The following is a 20585-nucleotide window of genomic DNA, read 5'->3' on the forward strand; positions in this document are numbered from 1 at the left end:
AAGTTACCGTAAGTGGCATATTTTTTGCTCAATTTAAAGTTTTTATAGGTGTTCTAATCTGGGACAATGGGACAAAATGGGTTAAAATGGAATTGATTTTCCATAGAAAATTGGAGGGTTCATAGATTTTAAGTATTTGAGGTGTGCTCTGCATAAATCATTTGAATTTTTTTTTAAATCTAGAACCTTTGAAAAAGGACCTTTTACATCGGACTCCCTCATAAAAATGGTGTTCAGCAGATTGCGTGTGTTCTATTATAGGTTCACTACTGTGATAAACAAAGTGGCAAAGAATATGTGACCTGTCTGACCTTAGCCCCTGTGCAGATGACTTTCCATGCTATTGGAAGCTCCGTTGAAGCCAGCCATAATCAGGTATAATATGCCACTGCCATCTTGCTGCATTATGGCCCCGCTGAGAAGTTGGAGGCCAGCAGAATGGAAGCTTATATGCACACATATAGCTTTGCTTTCTGTCATATATTTATTATCTACTAGCGCCATTTGCTAGATGTTTGAAAATCAAAATAGTTTGTGTTGGGAAATATATTGTAGGGGATTTAAATGATTTTAGACTTTTTTGTTTGCAGTTCATTATAAATATAGAATTCTCTTACAACAAATAATTTCCCTCTATATTCTTTTACTCTTTAATAAAAACATAAAAGAGTATAGATAATACTGGAGTCTCATGCTCATTTGGTTCTGTTAGAGAAGAGTTTTGTGTAATATTCACCATGTGTATAAAGTTCACCATGTGAACTTTCAGAACCATCAATTTAGTCCCATAATTTGGGATATTACTGAAGTGAAGTTCCAGTGTTGTTTTAAAGGTTTATTTCTGAAATCAAACTGAAAATCTGAAAGTATTGTTTCTAAATAAACACATTCCTTTAGTTTACATAGCTGCTTGAGAATATCCTGTTTACAAGATAGCATGTATTTTCAATGAAAATAATCACCACATTAGACTATACTAATTACCTAGGTCATAGAATTTCTAACTTGGAGCCAGAGTAAATAGACATACACAGTTTTACTATATGACTAACCCGCTATGCTTTCTAAATTAACAATGTACAGAACAAGCATAACATACTTTCATATCCATTTTTTGCTAAATTTCAGGACTTCTAGTAGTCTTCTGACTAATCATTTTTCTTCTGAGTAGTGCCTCTTGCATGGAGGGAATAAAAGAACATAATAGTGCATTTTCTCAAACTCATGATTTATCATTGTCCAACTAAAAACAAAACTCCATTAAAGGCATGCCTACCAGTGCACAATGTCTCTGACATTGTGGGTTTCCAGTCATTATTTCTTGATTAGTGGGGAGATAATATGTGTTCAGAAAAGAGCAACTAATTTGTGGCCAGAAAATCTGACTTTTAGGATTAATTATGGCAAAAGTTAGGTGTGTTACCTGGATGGATTCTATCACTTTGTTGTACTTGGCTTCCTAGAATGTTAAATGAGGGAGTTAGATTAAATGACATAAGATGCATCCCATTGCTCACATTTTATGATTCTGTGATTGATATTACTGCTCCTGTTTAAATGAACCTAACCAAAAATAAATAGTGTAGCATATTGATCTAGAAAATAGCTAGAGAACATGCCAGTGCTTTTCAGTGTTTTTATTACATTGATGTTTGCCTGAGCACAAAAGACAGTACAGTAAGAATCTGAGGGGTGTAACTTAAACTCACTGACAGAAAGTAATAAATTTCTTATATAAATTTCTTATAAGTTATATACAACTGTAATTTAGCTATAGATGTGTGCTAAGGATACATAGTGAGAATGTTAGACATGTTTTCTGCTCTCATGGAACTTAGTCTAGTATATTCACCCCTTTGAATATTTGACAACTATAGCTACCACCCTATCTATCTCTGTCTCCACTCATGGCAGGAACAAATGGCTTGAGCAGCTTGGGGTATCCATTCTGCAAAAGTCTTTTCTGAAGCAGAGCAAAGAATTGAAAGAGTGCATCAATATACCACACATCTGAAAGGTAGCATGTTACTATTAAAAAGCCCTGGACTGGGAATGGAGACTAGGATCAAATTCAACTCTGCCATAAATTAGTTGTGGATATTCTCTCTTCACCTCTTTGGAACTTGGCTTCTTCACATGTAATATGATGAGGCTATTTCAGGTTTGTGCCAAATCCAGGGCTGCTATCAGCTCATGAGGCACCTTTACAAAATAGAAAAACAGTGCTTCTTCCTCAAGGCAATTTACTGATGTCCAAAGGAACATTTTTTTGTAATAGACCCACAATACCTACAGTGTAAGCAGTGCTTCCTTGACAATCTATACAACTGTACGTAGTGGTCTTACACTTTATCTGGAATGTCAATTTTACTTAATGGTAAGTAAATAAAGACATTTTTAGTTAAAGCAAGAATAATTTGTTACAGATAACAAATTTTCATGGAGTTTTGAGATTTAAAAAAATGAACTTTCAGGAGATGTGTTGATAATAGTCAAATGATGAATGAATACATGACTGGATCTCTGACAGAAATGATCATCGTGTGCATTGAACACCACTTTGGTGGCTTCAGAGTTGTACATTGGGGGATATTGGTGTGATCAATGGTCCTCCATTGTACTTAGATAGGTTCCTTCACGACGGAAGACACAAAGTAAACCTCTACTCCACAACCTCTGGCTTTTCCACATCATGTTGCCACATTACCCGCTCCCCATCCTGAAGTTCTAACTGATCAAAAGTTACTCTTTTGATATACCAACAAGATAGACTTGGTCTCATAATGTGGAAAGGAGGAACCACTAAATACTTTTTCAACAATTGATTTTTCAATGTGAGTGAATGGGAAAACATGTTAAAGCAAGAAAAGTTATGATAATTTAAAAATATATTTCTGAATTCATTTGAGTCTCTGTCTCCAGAGGGATTGAGTTGATTCAAATGAAATTGGTCTTCTAAATGGGAGTTCATAACTCACTTGAATCAAATGTATGAAAGATGATATGTCATAAGCTTTGTAATGTTTTGAACAACCAATAAAAAAAAAAGAAATTGGTCTTCTAAGAAAAAAAGTATATATAAGATTTAGAGGCCTTATGAAACTCAAATGCTCTTAACTATTTAGAAAATGAAATGGAGACGTGAAAGAGCTCTCTCATTTTGAGCCTTTATGGTTTATCTTCTTGTTTTTGTAAATTTAACTCAAGGAATTCAGTGCAGTCGAGACTGAATATATTATTCAGTGCATTCACTCACTGTATTTAAGAGTAACAAGGAAGGGATTATTAAATGAAATTTCTCTATCAAATACAAGTATGCTAAATGCTCAGGGGAAAGATTCAGTACCATCTGTATCCTAAAGATACTCAAATTTGTGGAGCTCTTAATTTTCCATCTCCCCTTATCAAACTTGCTGCTCCCTCCTCCCTTGTCTTTTCCTTTTCCCCTTTCTGGTAAATGACCCCACCTACCTTGTTGCCCAGGACATCTTTGAAACCATCCTCCACTCCTCTGTCCCCCAGCATGCTACACAGTCCCAGCAGCTCTTTCTGTAATTCACTATCAGCTGCTTTCCCAGGTCCTCAATTGTTTCCATACTAGCTTAAGTCACTGTTGTTTTAAACACAAGAAACTGCAGTATCCTCTATAAAGTAGCTTCATTTTTGTTCTACTTTTTTCCCATTATTGTCTTTTGTACAATAGGCAGAATTATTTTTAAATTAATCATACTACTCAACTGCTCAAAACCTTCAAAAGGTTTCCCTTCATACCTACTATTAAAAGGCAAAATTTTAGACATGGCATACAAGCCTCTCTGTGGTTTGACCCCCCTCCTCTTTTTCAGTCTCAGTTCCTGCCCCTCTCCTGCTCACTGACTGTGTCCCAGTCTCATGGGCCTTGTGGCTAGTTACATGATGGTAGGTGAAAGAAACCACTCAAAGACTACATATTGTAGATTCCATTTATATGAATTCTTGAGAAGGCAAAACTGTAGAAGTAGGAGACAGCTGAGTGGTTGCCAGGGACTGAGGATGTGGAGAGGGATTGAGTAGAAGATGTTCTGAAGGAATTTTTCAGAATGGTGGAAACAGACCGTATTATAACTGTGGTGGTAGAAGTATTTCTATACATTTTCCTCACTCACAGAACTGTTCTCCAAAAAGGGTAAATATTACTGTTTGTAGATAATGCCTGAATAAACATATTTTTAAAGAAAAAAAAGCCAGGTTTATTGTTTAATCAGTTACTTATACAGTACTGACCCCAAGGAAACGTAGGAGGATGACATCTTCTTGCCTCTTCATACTCTGATATGTTGATTCCACTTTGGAATGCCTGGCTTAGAGCCCCTCTGAATGCTAGCACCTAGTAAGACCTGCTTCAGACTTCCTAGAATGATAACTATTATGAGTCAGTCAGAGTTTCTAAATGAGAAACTCTGAATTCTCATTTAGACAGACATTCAGGCTGTAGGTCCCCCATGTTGTCTGGGTGGGAATGCTCTACATTTTTCCTATGCATCATAAATGGGTGATATTAGAAATTCACATTCCTTTAGAATGTTTAGTTGTCCAGAACAAAAACAAAGTTTAAATTTCCAGATACTTATTTCTACAATAAATGTGTATTAGCTTTAGTGAACAGGGTTGTCAGTATTTCACTATACACTGGAGCATACAAAAATAAGGAGATTCTCACCTTCGTCCTTGGTGAGCCAGTTGTCTTGTGAAATTTAAAAATTATAGATCATATAGTGACTTCAAGGACATCCTTATAAGTAAGTTGAATAAAAACACATTCAGCTAGTGAGGGATCTGCTTAATATTTTTTAGTGTAGCCTATTAAAGTTATATTGGTTAGTGTATGCTATTAAAGCGTAATTCTTAGTAATAGGTTTTGAAGTCTCATAGCTTCATACAATTCACCAAGTATGTTATTCTTTACTTTCTCTTTCTGGCTGATACCCTTTCTGCACCTTCCCTCATCACAATGAGATGTTACTGAGTATCTTTTCCTATCTCCTCTAATTATATCAGTCATCTTCTAGTTATAGCCCCAAAGTCAGAACCTTCCCTCCCTTTGTTTTCTTTTTATTCATCTTCATTCAGATTGCACCATCAATCTCCAGTCTCACAAAGATTGGGTAAAAATGCTTTACCTTAGTTTCTAGATAATAGTTTTACTGCTCTCTATCATACTGTGTTCAGATTAGCTCTGACATTCTTGCTTCACATAAATAAAAGAATGAGTTAGTAAATCAATCACTTAACCAAGCACAAACTAACTTTAAGTATCTTAAGTGTAATATATATCAGTATTTATTGTAATCTGACTTCTAGTCAACAAAAGTAAGATTGTAACAAGAGACACGTTACTTGGAATAAAAAAAAAAAATTAGCAATTTTACAAAAAATAAACAAGAACCAGGCTTATATATTGTGTATCTATCATGTGCTGGGCTCTCTGTATTATTTTGCTTGCTTGTTTGTTTATTTATTGTGGTGCTGGAGATAAAACCCAGGGCCTTGAGCATGCTAGGCAAGTGCTCTACTACTGACCTACATTCCCAGCCCAGACATTTTGATTATTTATTTCAGTTACTTGAATGAGGTATAAACTGTATCAGTTGTATATTTGTGTACAAATTAGTGAAATCAAGCTGAGTGGTTCCTAGTGGGTAAGCTTCAACTAGGATTCCAGTCAGGCCTCTAGATAAAGGGATGACCATTAAGTGAAACAATTTGCAGCTCTGATGGTTATTTGGTTTTACTTTTGATTAATTAAGTTCTCCTCATAGGTTTTTTTCTCTTTTCCCCAGGGTAATTATGCCATAAAGTCTTATACTGATATTTTAAACCTCAAAGAAAGAGAAAAAAAACTTTCCACATCACAATCATATATTCATTGATTGTAGACTATGTACAAAACCTTTGTGGTACTAGATGTCTTAAATGATAATATCTATACTCCTTAGCTTTTGAGGTCATTATAATGTAATGGAGCAAAAACCATGACTCATACTGGTTCAAGTACTAAGGAACCTCACTGTCTTGTGTGAATTCAGAGGACAAGTGAGCTCCAAGGTTGATTGGGGAAGCAGCTCAGTGATGTCAGCAAGGATTTAGGTCATTACCATTTCTTAGCTTTGTCATCTTCTACTTCATCCTCTGATTTAGAAGGATAGCCAGAGTAGTTCTATGTGTCACACATCCTACCCACTTCTGAAAGAGAGACCCGACCTTGGGTGTTGGACAAACACATCTGAATTGGGAACCACTCCAGCCATCTTTTGTTCATCACTATGGGCCTGGTTGGGCCATCCTGTGCCCATCTTTAAATAGGTCACTCACAGGAGAAATAAGACCACTGGTAAAGTGGTAATTGGGGAATCATCCACCAGTACTACAACATGAGGGAGCAAACGTATGTATTTAAAATTTTCTGGTATCCACATGTTTAAAAAGTAGTTAAAATTTAATAATACATTTAATTTAACTCAATATATCTAAAATATTTCACTATGTAATCAACTTTTCTCATTCTTGAAACTTTGTCTATTTTACCTTTACCTGTGATTTTAGACTATCACATTTTAGGTGCTTAATAGTCATATATGTTTGGATGGTCTATAGGGTGAAACCCCAAGAACATTATGACTGGGTCCCTGCCTGTGTCTCCAGTCTCATCTTCCACCATCCCCCCTTGTGCCTAGTTTGTACCCATACTCTGTCCTGGCTGTACTGAGTTACCACATCTTGTGCTCTTATTCATCCCTGTCTTCACTTGTGCTATTCCTTCTGCCTTGCCCATTCTCTTTGCTCATAGGGAAACTTTAATTTTTAACTTTGTTGCATTACAACTTTTAATTTTGTTGTGTCATCAGATCCAGCCAAGATGTCATTCCAGTCAACAGGCCTTCTTTAAACCTACAGAGTCAAAATTCTCCTTTCGTTGCACACTGTACTTTTTATATTATCCCATGGCTACAGTTATCAGACTTTTCCCCATGATGTCTTGGTATTGGTCTGCCCTCCTGTGCAATAGCCACCTTGAGGTCCAAGAGGGTCTCATTGCTTTTGGTATTCTTGGTGTCTGTGCTCTGACAGGAAGTACTCAGTACATATTTACAGGATGGAATTAAATTGAGATTTCTAAGAAAATTAGAATAACTTGTATTTGGTAGAATTTATTAGGTAAATTAGTGAGAGAAATGTATGGCCAAAAAAGCTTTCTCTGATGGTGGCCATCTAAGGATATTTTTTGTGATCCCAGTATTTCCAAATGTTGCCCTCAAAGTATTCATATATTCTGAGTACAAATATGTAGCTATCATTAGGAGTCCATCATATATCTCCATTAATTCTTTTACTGACTACTTATAACCTTTCATTTTTCTAATCTTTCATAGCCTTCTTGGTGTCCTGAATTGTATTCCTCAAGTCCCAGGAACTATCTCCTGATTCTAGCATCTGTCATATGGTAAACAAACCAATAGTCACTGAATAATGTTGTTCGTGACTGCATTCCTCAGAATCTAAAGAGGCAGGAACATAATAGGCTATAGCAACAATTACCCAAGACAATTACAACTTTTAGTTAAAGTAAAATATACTTAAGTGACATTTTACAATAATAGACCCTACATCATTATCCTATAGATAGATGCAGTGGCATTTCTAGTATTGCACAGATGCAGTGTAGGTTTTGAACTTGAGCTGCTTCCCCAGGTCCATATATTCAGCCACAGAGCTGAGCGCTATGGGGTGTGAAGGACTGGGTATTGTTACTGCCGTTGGCAGCTTCTAGGAGATCCTGTAGCTGCCAGGATTCAAAATATAACTTTGAGTTTTGCTTACATTTTATGAATCAGGGTGCCAAAATAGATATATTAAAAAGGCAAATGAACTTTAATGTTTATTTTGGAAAAGTGTTTTCTTATTGATTTTTATCTTTCAAAATACTTCCTCTATCAGGAACTTATCCCTTTATTGGAGAAATAAAAATTTCTTCTGCTTTTAACTTTATAAATTTTCCATTTTAAGTTAAGAACTTTAATACCTTAAAATAAATTAGAGCAGGATACTCACCAGTAACTCCTTCTTGCCACTGGATAGATATTATTTATTGATAGATAGACTGGAACAGAAGACAGCATAGGTAGCCCAAGGGCCAAGTTTAATCTGTTACCCAAACTAATAATGGCCTTTACATTTTGAAATGGTTAAAAAAAATAAAAAGAAGAAAATTTATGACATGCAAAAATACAGAATTCAAACTTTATTGGCCATAAATGCATTTATTGGGACATAGCCACACCACTGATGTAGGTTTTGCTTGTGGCCACTTACACACTTCAGTGGCAGAGATAAGTAGTTCAGGCAGAAACCTCATTGGCTGCAATGCCTAAAATATTTACTACTTGCCCCTTTACAGAAAGTGTTTGCCAATTTAATCCTAGGTTTAAAAGGAGAAAACATTAAGCTTTTGTATTTTATATCAAATGTTAAATTAAATGTGGTCATTCAGAGTTCATTCTCTTTCAGAAAAGACTCAGTGTCCTAGAAATATTGCCCATATTATAGCATAATAAGACTTGAACGTGGATTTTGGATTTATTTACTCTACAGTGAAAACCAGTTTTATTCTTGGGGAATAATAAATAAGTCTGTCTTCATTTTCATTAGAGGATTGAAATAAAGTTTGCCTATAGCAAAGATTACTTTTGTCTCCTTGCTGAAATTCCATTTAGAAACACTTCATGGCTGGATTTTTTTAAGTTATAGGGAATATTCATTTGTTTCTGTAGTGATCTTTCATTTCAGATGTATAAGCAGTTTCCAGAAATAACAGTGAATTATAGGAGAAGGTAGTGGGAAGATTGAATATTATGTATTTTATAACTGACTCATAATTTCATTTATGCTTAGTACAGCATGACCACATTTCTAAGAGGTTGCATATATCCAATGATATTGTGCTCACAAGTGACTTATTAATTTGAGCTATAAAATAATTTTGGACTGTAGTCAAAACCCACGAATTTACTCATTGCTTTTTTCTCCCGCTTTTTTTTTCCCTTGGAATGATGAATAACACCTATTTTAAACAGCAAAATGTGTGAAATTTTAAGTATAAAAACCCAGCTTTCCTAACTACACTGCAAAAAAAAAAAAAAAAAAAAAGAGAGAGAGAGAGAGAGAGAGAGAGAGAGTTTTAGTGTGGTTATATAATCTATACCTCAGCATAGCTATAGATCAGTGTTTTGCCAGTGTATCTTTTTAAAGATAATTTCATGTTTATGATATTATAAGACATAAATTAAAGTATAAATAGAATCCAGAATTTCTCTAGTGTCAATTTTGGACCTGCATAATGCCCTACTATTATTAATTCTTTAATTTTTAATTCAGTATTCTAATTCTTAATGTACCATCTATATTAAAAATATTTAGGTAGGAATTTAGTATTCTTACTATTCTACATGCCTCTATGTTTGATGTTGGTTTGAAGATCACTGGGGAAATATTCTGAAAACCTTTTTGTTAACAGTTCACACTAATGAATCATAACCAGATACCAATAAATACCATATGTATATAATTGGCTAAATGGATGTGAAAGTTAGAGTGGAAAACTGTTGCCTATATAGAGTTTTAAAAATGACGATCAATGGAATATAGATCCCTGGGCCACAGATTTGAGAGCCTTATTGCCCACTGGAGGTCACTTTTATAACCTAAGGAGTATTACCTTCCTCATAAATTCAAATTATGGTGTTGTGCATGATTTATTGCCCTATTTAAAACTGAAAAACAGTAACCTCCTCTCCTCTAGCAGTACACCTTCAATTAAGTCATGCCTCTCTCCCCATGTCCAAAATTCCTTTTTGGACAAACTGGTTACTGCTTATATTTTAAAATTTTCAATATTATTCTTTCATCGCTGATAGTTATTTGGCCTGCTCTCTTTCTTTCTATGTTGGTGTTATTGCCTTAATATCTCATATTTTTAAAATGCCCTTTCATTAATTGGCTTCTCTTTTACACGTCTGAGTGGATGAAATTTGAAGGCATTTTTAAACCCCCAAATATTTACCATTTGTGAAGTTAAATCACAAAGGCCAAGTAGTGATAATACATACAAAAACATTGAGGACCAGTTGCAAACTTTGTGTCAGAAATAGTTTAAAATCTATAAATATAGAAATATATTGAAAGGCTGTGGAAAATAGGAGTGATCAATAAAAGAATAATTATTTGATGAAGCTTTTTTTAGGAGTTGATGGACCAAACATTATAAGGTTATTCCATATAGGCAACAGCATGAGAAAAGATAGAAACATGGAAGTTGGGGAAAGAAAAACTCAGCTTGGTAGGAGCTCATGGACTAAATGATGCTGAATGAGATTAAGGCATTAATACATTCTTAAAAGCTACTCTGGACAGTATGCAATTAATGTTCTTTGCAGCCAAGAGCCATTCTTCGGTTAGGACAAGGAATATGACTAGGTTGGTATCTGTAAAATCAATCTGATAGCCAGATGCAGGACTGACTGTGATGGGGAGGATGGGTTCTATCCCAGTAATTCAGGAATGGGTGCTGATTACCTTGATGGATGTAACCTTGAAAATGGCAACAAAAGCAGCAGATTTTCCAGAAAGACATTCAGAGAATCCATTGGCTTTAATGATCACCGAGTATGAAAGAATGAGAACAATTAAAAATGGCCATTAAAGAAAACTATCAAAAAGGCACAGTGAGAGGTGGGTAAATTCTCTTTTCAAAAAGCAATAATAAAACTGAACAAAGTTGTCAAAAACAGCAAAGTTAGGATTCTGGAAATTATAATAGAGGGCATTTACCAAATTGAGAAGCATTTATTTATAGAAAAACTACTGCACTTAAGGTAAGAAAAGTAGGATTCTATGGTGTTCCTAGTGGGGTATGCTCTTCTCCACCTCTAGACCTGCACAGTAGTTCTCAAGGTCAGGAAAAGCCATGCAACCTAGGAGTTTCACTGGAGGAGAGGCCTTATAAAGTGGAATGTGAAAAGGCTCATACCTATCAGCATTGTGATAAACAGTGGACATCTTAGTGGCAAACGAACAAGAAATGTGAACTAGTAAACTTGGTGAGACTGATGTTACAATCTTAATTGGATCCAGTGGTGAACCAGTAGAGTAATCATAAATTTATCAGGGAGATTTGGGAAATGACAGTGTTACTGGGCCTTGATAAACTAAACATGTGTTCCTGGCTGACTAAAAGGCTTTATACATGTGCAGGAGAGATTAGAGGAGACTTAAACTATCTATTTACTCTGGTTGACTGAAATTCTGCACATATGCAAAGGAGGTGCAGGAGGACCTGGCAGAAACTAAATGCAAGGGAAGGCTTGAAAACTACCTGAACTTGATGTGAGCCCCAACCTACACAGATCCACTGGCAGAGGATAGAAGCTTTACTGGTTTAGGGTGTTGGAGCAGAACCAGTAACCAATCATTGGCTGACCTGTAAGCTATGCATACACAGAACGACTCCCCAGGAAGCCAGGCTTAAAATTTTAAAAACTGAGTAGTGATACAAGAAGTTGTGCACCATGAGGACGATGGATTCCACAGATTTAGTCCAGTAAAGTTAGTAAACAGTAAAACAATAGCAAGAACAACCCTGAGGGGAAAAGATTAAAATCCAAAGTTTCTACAATATTGTATCTAAAATCCCATTTTTCAATAAAAATTTAGAAGATATGTAAATAAATAAAAGGATGATCAGTACTCAGAGGGAAAAAGTAGTAGTGGAGCTCTTGTGAATGGGTTCAGATGTTGAACCTAGTAGACAAAGACTTGAAGCGGTTGTAATGAACAAAGGGAATTACAAAAACCACACTTAAAGAATTAGAGGATGGTATAGCAACAATAACTCAACAAGTAGAGAATCTCAGTACAAAGATAGAAATTAATAAAAAGATCAAAAGAAAAGTTTGGAGTTAGAAAATATAATAACTGAAATGAATAAGTCACTAGGGTGACTAATAGATTTAAGATGATTCAAGAAGTCCATAGACTTCAAGATAGATCAAAAGGAACTATCTAGTTGAAATAACAGAGAAAAAAAAGGATTTAAAAAAGTGAACAAAGCCTCAGAAACCATACAGCAACATCAACCTATAAAAAGGATTAAACACCCTTATAAAGGTTGGTTTACCCTCCGAAATTCAGTTAGTACATATGCTATTTCATAAAAGAAATTTCATTAAAAAAAAACTCCTGCGAAAATCTCGGTAGACACAGGAAAAAGCTTTCACAAAATTCAACAGTCATTCCTTGTTGAAAACCCTAAACACTCCAGAAGTAAAAGATAACTTCCTTAATTTGATAGAGAGGATCTACAAAAAATACCTACAGCTAATATTGTCTTAATGGTGAAAGACCTTCCTCTAAGACTGGGAACAAAGAAAGGATGTCTGCAGTCACTACTACTCAATGTTGTACTAGAGATTGTAGCCTGTGTGATATGTCAAAGAAAGGAGATAGAAAAAAAAAGAGGGAAGGATGGGGAGAGAAAAAGAATATGAGTAGAACATAAAGTATGTAGTTTGGAAAGGAAAAAGTAGAACTGTATTATTTGCAGATGGCATGATCTGGTATGTAGAAAATCCTAAGAAACACACACACACATACCTGTTAGAACTAATAAGCAAGTTTAGTACAGTTACAGACAAGATAGAATGTACAGATCAATTGTAGATTGATGCAAAAAATCAACTATATTTCTATATACTAGAAATAAATAATCAAAAAGTGAAAATAAGAAGACTATTTTGTTCATAATAGTTTTATCTGAAAGAATAAATACTCAGGGACCAATTTAAACAAGGAGGTACAAGACTTATACATAGAAAACTGATGAGAGAAATCAAATATCTGATTATATGACAGGCATTCAGTATATTTATGGATTAGAAGTTTCCTTGGTTGTTAAGTTGATATTTTTGTCCCAAATTGATATATAGATTCAATACAATCCCTAACAAAATCCCAATGGGCTTGTTTTGGGTAGAAATTGAGAAGCTGATCCTAAAATTTAACTGGAAATATGAAGAGATCAGAATAACTAAAACAATTTTGGAAAGGAAGAACAAAATTGGAAGACTTACACTACCCAATTTCAAACTTTATTTTAAAAAAAACTATACTATTCTAGTTAGTGGCATAAAGGTAGATATGTAGATCAGTGGAACACATTTGAGTCAGGAAATGAAACTTCCGGTTTATGTTCAATGTTCAGCAAAAATACCAAGGAAATTCATTGAGGAAATGTTAGTTTTTTAAATAAATGGCACTAGGGAAATTAAATATCCATAAGAAAAAAATTTAGATCATTTCCTCGTACCATATGCAAAAAAATAGCTCAAATGGATAATAGATTTAAATGTAAATGTGATATAGTTTTATATAAAACTTCTGAAAGAAACAGGAGAAATTTTTATGACCTTGAGTTAGGTAGAGAATTCTTAGATAAAACATCAAAAGCATAATTCATTAAAAAACTGGAGGTTAGACTTTTTCAAAATTTAAAACTTTTGTACTTCATAAATACCACTAAGAAAGTAAAAAGACAAGCCACTGATTAGAAGTAAATATTTGAAAATTACATATTTGATAAATTATTTTGGTCTAGGACATACAAAGGGTGCCCATAGTGTAATAATGAGAAGGCAACTCAATTAAAATGAATGATATAAATAATTCCCTAAAGAAAATATACAATTGTCTAGTAATCATCTGAGAAGATGCTCAATGCATAAGCTATCAGAGAAATGCAAAGTAAAACCACATTAGCATGTAATTTCACACCCAGTAACATAGCTATAACCAAAATAGCAGATAATAGCCAATGTTGGTGGAATTATAGAGAAAATAGTACCTTCATGGATTGCTTGTAGGAATGTACAGCTACTTTGGAACATAGTTTTGCAGTTTCTTAACAAGTAAAATCCAATTTACCACATGATCCATTAATTCCACCCCTAGATTATATATTCAAGAAAAAAAATGTTTACATAAAGACTTGTGTATGACTTATTCATTATTCATAGTAGCTAAAAACTGGAAACAACCCAAATGCCCACCAGCTGGTGAAGGGGTATTCATACAAAGAAATAGTATTCAGCAATAAAAAGAAATGAAATATGGAACCACTATGCACTACATCTATGTTACAACATGGATGAACTTAAAAAATTTTATATATATAAAACAGACACAAAGACCACATATTTTATTCCCATTTACACAAAATTTTCAGAAAAGGCAGGTTAGAAACAGATCAGCAGTGCCCTTGAGCTAGGAATGAGAGCTGGTAAACTGTTGTCGGTGATGGAAATGTTCCAGATTTAGATTGTGGAGATGCTAACACAACTTTCTAAATTTATTAAAACTACTCAATGGATGAACTTTAGGATATATATATTATACCTTAGTAAAGGTGTTTAAAAATAGCTGTATAATTTTCATTTTAAGGCTGTTGATGATAATGGAAGTGTTGGTAAGCACTGATTTATATGGGTCAGAAACCTCAAGGAATTTTACAGCAGACTTTCTATGGAATTTTTTTTTATTTTAAATTTGGACAAAGGTAAAATGGAAAAACAGATATTAGCACATGTTTCCAAGGCCAAGACTTAACAAATTTCTGGCAGCTCACAGCCTTCTTACTTGCCTGTGTACCTCAAGCTTGAAGACTTGAGTCATGGTATTCTTTCTACCTCTCTTACCTTTTATTTCCAGTTTTCTTAGCTTTAGCATTGTGATCTCTCTTAAATTTCCCATGGTCCTGACCCCAATTCCTGTTAATTATTATTGTTCCACCTAACTCTTGGTCATCATGTTTCCTCTTGTCCAGCCCAATAAACTGATCCTGACTTCTGATTGTTCCTTTTGCCTAACTTGTTTCATTAATTTTTACATACTTAAAAAAAAAAAAACAGCCAACTTTTCTGCCATTTTTTAGCCCTGGGCTAATTATTAAGCCTGCCACACTGACTCACATGGAAATCCCATTGTTTGTTTCTTTTGGAGGTTGGTGACTTCAGTTTTTGCCATATTAAATGTTAATTCCAGAACTGATATTTGGTAGATAGCTGAAGATTTGAAAAAGTAGGGACAAAGATGTAGATTTGGTCCCCAGTTAAGAATAAGAAAATAGGAATGAGCCAAAACATCAACCTTGTGAAAAACTGCAAGATAAGGTGAAGGAGAATGACTAGAATCAAAAGGTTAACTTTTCCCCAAAATATTTAAAATAGTAAATGTATACCCAAAGGTTTTATTTTACCTTGAATTCTCTAGGTTAATCCATTGTACTAAAAAACTAGCTGCTTAAAAATAAAGGCAATAAATGTGGAACAGATCATTTTGAAGAAAAAAATTACAGTTATAAACAAGATAAGTGTGTTTGATAATTTTCTCATAAGAAGCCAATCTATGCCTTAAAGGAGACAATCATACAAAACACAAAACCTGACAATGAAACTGCCTCTCCCACTAGGTGGCAAAAGTAAGCTGCTGGAGAGACAAGACAGCCCCGCTCTCACACCCTGTGTTGTCACTTATTCCTGTGTTGTGTCCTTAAAACCACCACTTTGAAAAATTCAAACACTTTATACTTTTGAAGTATATAGCCTATGTAATCAAAATCTGTAAAATGAAGGAGGGGCAAAAACACACTTTGTGTTGATTTGGGGTAGCGATATGAATGTTTTGGGATATTTAGTATTTATATATAAACAAAAAATTACTGTGACCATTGACAATTTTGTCCCAAGAGTTCTTGGAAAATTCAGCTATTAAATGCTGAGCTAAATGATGAATTTCATTTAGAATAAGCTACTGAATAGGTGATAGGGAGCTATCAGAAGTCAATTCTAAATGGTTATCTGTCATTGTAAGTAGCTTTCCTCTCTGGACTTTCATGAATATAAAAAGTTTCAGGGGTTTTAATAATTATCTGGGACTTTGAATATGCTTAAAAAAATAGCCTGAGACAAATGATTACTTTCAAAATGTGCTATTCAGAGGTTTTCTTTTTTAATTACCAAATAATGGTCTATTTTTATTTTCATATTAAAATTAGTAGATTTTTTCCCCCTCTTTTCTCTCTAGTTTTATGCATTGTCCTTCTGTTTCCAGATATCTTTGAAGGATGGTAGACTGTTGCTTTTATTCTAATAGAAACTGACTCCCTCACTAAGGTTTGTAAGCCCAGGCCAGTAGTGCAGAGCAATGGATTTTTTCCTCCAGAAACAGAGACAGTGTAAAATTGGGGCAACATTTCCCAAATCTCAGCAAACGAATTTTCAGTTTCTTCTCCTGAAGTACATACTCAGATATTAGCATTGCGTCACTAGTCAAATTGTTTTTATTAAATATTCGAATTTTAAAAGCAGCTTGTGATTTATTCATCCATTCAACAAAGATTTATTCAGTATCATGTGCAAAAAGAGAGAGCAAGAGAAAGAGAGAGCGCGCGCTCTTGTTGCTTTTTAACAAGAGGCAAGGTGTTTGGGTGTTGTTGGGGGTTTTTTTTATTGTTTTTGAGAAGAATTTTCAATTTTTGATTCATCATTTAGGTCAGGTCTATGAAAAGAAACCCATTTTATTAATTCTTTCATTCCAGTCTTCTTAATTTATGTAGATGATAGAACTCCTAACAGAGAATCATGTATCATCCCAGGAAATGAGCCTTGTTATTACTTTAAGCTTCATTGATTTGGAGGATTTAAAAGTTGACCATTTCAGTAGGGTAGTAAAGCATATATTCAGCAAAACTTCATTATAAAGCACTTTAATGCACCATGTATTCATTTATATTTATGCCAAGTGATGTCTCCCCTGTACACTTTGCTATGCAGTGTATCCTTTTCATGGTTACAAGGAAACTTATCAGTCAGGCTTATTGCCTGGTCCCTAACTGCAGTATTGTTATGGGCTTTTCTATGGCCTCATTTTATGAATGAGGCTGACCTCTAATCTCACCTCTAATTGAATTTATAATTGAAAGCTTAACCATTTCTACTGTTTGCTTTTGAAAGGAAATTACAAGTGGTAACAGTTTTTCCACTGGTTTCTGCAGTGACTACTCAAATAAGAATAATTCAGAATAAAAGATTATCATAACATAAAAGTTCATTCATTCAATAAACCTGTATTAAATGTCTGCTGCATGTAAGGCAGTGTGACTCTATGTGAATATGTGTACCTGAAGTTCCTGAATTAGAAATGGATGCTGTCCTTCAGAATTAATTGTCATGATTAGGAGAAAATGTATAAGGCAAATGAATGATAACTGAAATAGAAGTAATGTTTAAGAAGTTTTAGGAATTGAGCAGGAATGGTTTTGACAAGAAATTTTAACACAGGAGGGATCTTTGGTACGAAGAACTAAGTCTCCCTCTAGGCAATAGGAGACATTCAGTCCAGAGCAGAACTAGCACCGGTCCAGGTGTGAGAGGGGAGGAGCTGGGCTCATTTATTTGGCAGTCCAATGATTGAAGTATAGGGTTAATCTTTGAATATTAATGGAGTTAGACCTTGAGGTAGAGATCCAACTGTAGAGTGTCTTTGACACCAAAATAGAGAATTTAAATTCCCTCTAGTGGATCAAGGGCAGACATAGATATTTGCATGTATGCAAGGCAATTCTGGCTAATACGCTGGTATAGAGCATAGGCAACAGTTAAGCTACATTAATTGAGGAATAATTTAGAAAATTTACTTGAGTGATATCTTTTTTAAAAAATTTTTTGTATTATTAGTTGTTCAAAACATTACAAAGCTCTTGACATATCATATTTCATACATTTGATTCACGTGGATTATGAACTCTCATTTTTACCCTGTATATAAATTGCAGATTCACATCGGTTACACATCCACTTTTTTACATACGTGATATCTTTTTTTCTGGTTGGAATAAATATAGTAATGCCCTCTTGTTAGGTGTTATTGTTAAATGGTTCAAATTATTTATTTTTACTTTAATTGGAAACACATATCCTAAAATATTATGCAATAAAAGGAGAACCCTACTGTAACTTCTTAGGTGATGATCAAATGATCTTCTGCCTCTCAAATGCTAGTGGTAAAAAAATTCTGATTTCAGGAAAGTGTTTTTCCAGTTGTTCATACCCGTGATCTCAGTGACTCAGAGGATTGCAAGTTTGGGGCTATCCTGAAGAACTTAGTGAGACCTTGTCTCAAAATAAAAAATAAAACAGGCTGGGGGGGGGGGTGTAGCTCAGTAATACTGTGCCCCTAGGTCCAGTTAGGGTTAAGTAATTTAGATTCTAGATCTTTTGAATACTATGGAAAGAGCCCTAAGAAGCATCTTTCATGTCCTACTTTTGGACACTTACCTACACAAGTCGCCAACAGAAATGAAAACTTTGTTGTTGTTGTTGTTGTTGTTGTTGTTTTGTGAAATAATAGGTACTTTACCATAATTCACTGCTGTGGGGAAAGAAACAACAAAAAAATGAAAAACTTTTTAATCTACATTTATATTTTGGTTGATAGATGCAGGCCAAGAGGAAAATTGACAAATGATCTTGGTCAAAGAACAACAATTTTATTAAACATGCTTTTGGATGTACTTGTTGAATTTTATACCCTCCATACCCCACCCCCATACCCAGTAAAGCCAAACTTGTGAGTTCCATAATAGGTAAGGGAAAATAAAGGCAAAGAGAAATCTACAGTTCTTTCCTGAACAGATTATTGAACATCATAATAGAATATGCTTGGAAAACTCTGATCTAAGCTTTTACCTTTAGAAGTTCAAAGTCTAGGGAATGTTATATCATACATGCTAGGGAAGATTCATTGAGAAGTGAAATGTACTGCTCTGCTTTCATAAATGAGGCGTCTAGAGTGCGTGTGCATGGCGTATATAACACAAATATGAGTAACAAATGTAATACCTATTTAAATTTTTTTTTTTGTTGTCCCTCTCCAAGTTTTTATTTTTTTTTTTAATTTTTTATTGTTGGCTGTTCAAAACATTACATAGTTCTTGATATATCATATTTCACAATTTGATTCAAGTGGGTTATGAGCTCCCATTTTTACCCCATATACAGATTGCAGAATCACATCAGTTACACATCCATTGATTTACATATTGCCATACTAGTGTCTGTTGTATTCTGCTGCCTTTCCTATCCTCTACTATCACCCCTCCCCTCCCCTCCCCTCCCCTCTTCTCTCTCTGCCCCCTCTACTGACATTCATTTGTCCCCCTTGTATTATTTTTCCCCTTCCCCTCACTTCCTCTTGTATGTACTTTTGTATAACTCTGAGGGTCTCCTTCCGTTTCCATGCTTTTTCCCTTCTCTCTCCCTTTCCCTCCCACCTCTCATCCCTGTTTAATGTTAATCTTCTTCTCATGCTCTTCGACCCTACTCTGTTCTTAGTTACTCTCCTTATATCAAAGAAGACATTTGGCATTTGTTTTTTAGGGATTGGCTAGCTTCACTTAGCATAATCTGCTCTAATGCCATCCATTTCCCTGTAAATTCTATGATTTTGTCATTTTTTAATGCAGAGTAATACTCCATTATGTATAAATGCCACATTTTTTTAATCCATTCATCCATTGAAGGGCATCTAGGTTGGTTCCACAGTCTAGCTATTGTGAATTGTGCTGCTATGAACATCGATGTAGCAGTGTCCCTGTAGCATGCTCTTTTTAGGTCTTTAGGGAATAGACCGAGAAGGGGAATAGCTGGGTCAAATGGTGGCTCCATTCCCAGCTTTCCAAGAAATCTCCATACTGCTTTCCAAATTGGCTGCACCAATTTGCAATCCCACCAGCAATGTACAAGTGTACCCTTTTCCCCACATCCTTGCCAGCACTTGTTGTTGTTTGACTTCATAATGGCTGCCAATCTAACTGGAGTGAGATGGTATCTTAGGGTGGTTTTGATTTGCATTTCTCTGACTGCTAGAGATGGTGAGCATTTTTTCATGTACTTGTTGATTGATTGTATGTCCTCCTCTGAGAAGTGTCTGTTCAGGTCCTTGGCCCATTTGTTGATTGGGTTGTTTGTTCTCTTATTGTCTAATTTTTTGAGTTCTTTGTATACTCTGGATATTAGGGCTCTATCTGAAGTGTGAGGAGTAAAGATTTGTTCCCAGGATGTAGGCTCTCTATTTACCTCTCTTATTGTATCTTTTGCTGAGAAAAAACTTTTTAGTTTGAGTAAGTCCCATTTGTTGATTCTAGTTATTAACTTTTGTGCTATGGGTGTCCTATTGAGGAATTTGGAGCCCGACCCCACCGTATGTAGATCGTAGCCAACTTTTTCTTCTATCAGACGGCGTGTCTCTGATTTGATATCAAGCTCCTTGATCCATTTTGAATTAACTTTTGTGCATGGCGAGAGAAAGGGATTCAGTTTCATTTTGTTGCATATGGATTTCCAGTTTTCCCAGCACCATTTGTTGAAGATGCTATCCTTCCTCCATTGCATGCTTTTAGACCCTTTATCAAATATAAGATAGTTGTAGTTTTGTGGATTGGT

At 34.9% G+C, this 20585-nt stretch overlaps 1 protein-coding gene across 12 annotated transcripts in view; it reads left to right on the forward strand.

Annotated features, from left to right (window-relative positions):
- The window catches only part of Stau2 (staufen double-stranded RNA binding protein 2), a 313847-nt gene that overhangs the window by 218244 nt on the left and 75018 nt on the right, over positions 1–20585 (forward strand). For 11 of the 12 annotated variants that reach the window (XM_071602282.1, XM_027947886.2, XM_071602290.1 and 8 more), the window contains one exon: positions 262–375. The exons of the other annotated variant lie outside the window; for it this stretch is intronic. In XM_071602282.1, coding sequence (XP_071458383.1) covers positions 262–375 — 114 coding nt within the window. The remainder of the gene's footprint in view (positions 1–261; positions 376–20585) is intronic. 12 annotated transcript variants of the gene reach the window in all.

This window comes from Marmota flaviventris, chromosome 15 (genome assembly GCF_047511675.1).
Source record: "Marmota flaviventris isolate mMarFla1 chromosome 15, mMarFla1.hap1, whole genome shotgun sequence".
NCBI lineage: Eukaryota > Metazoa > Chordata > Mammalia > Rodentia > Sciuridae > Marmota > Marmota flaviventris.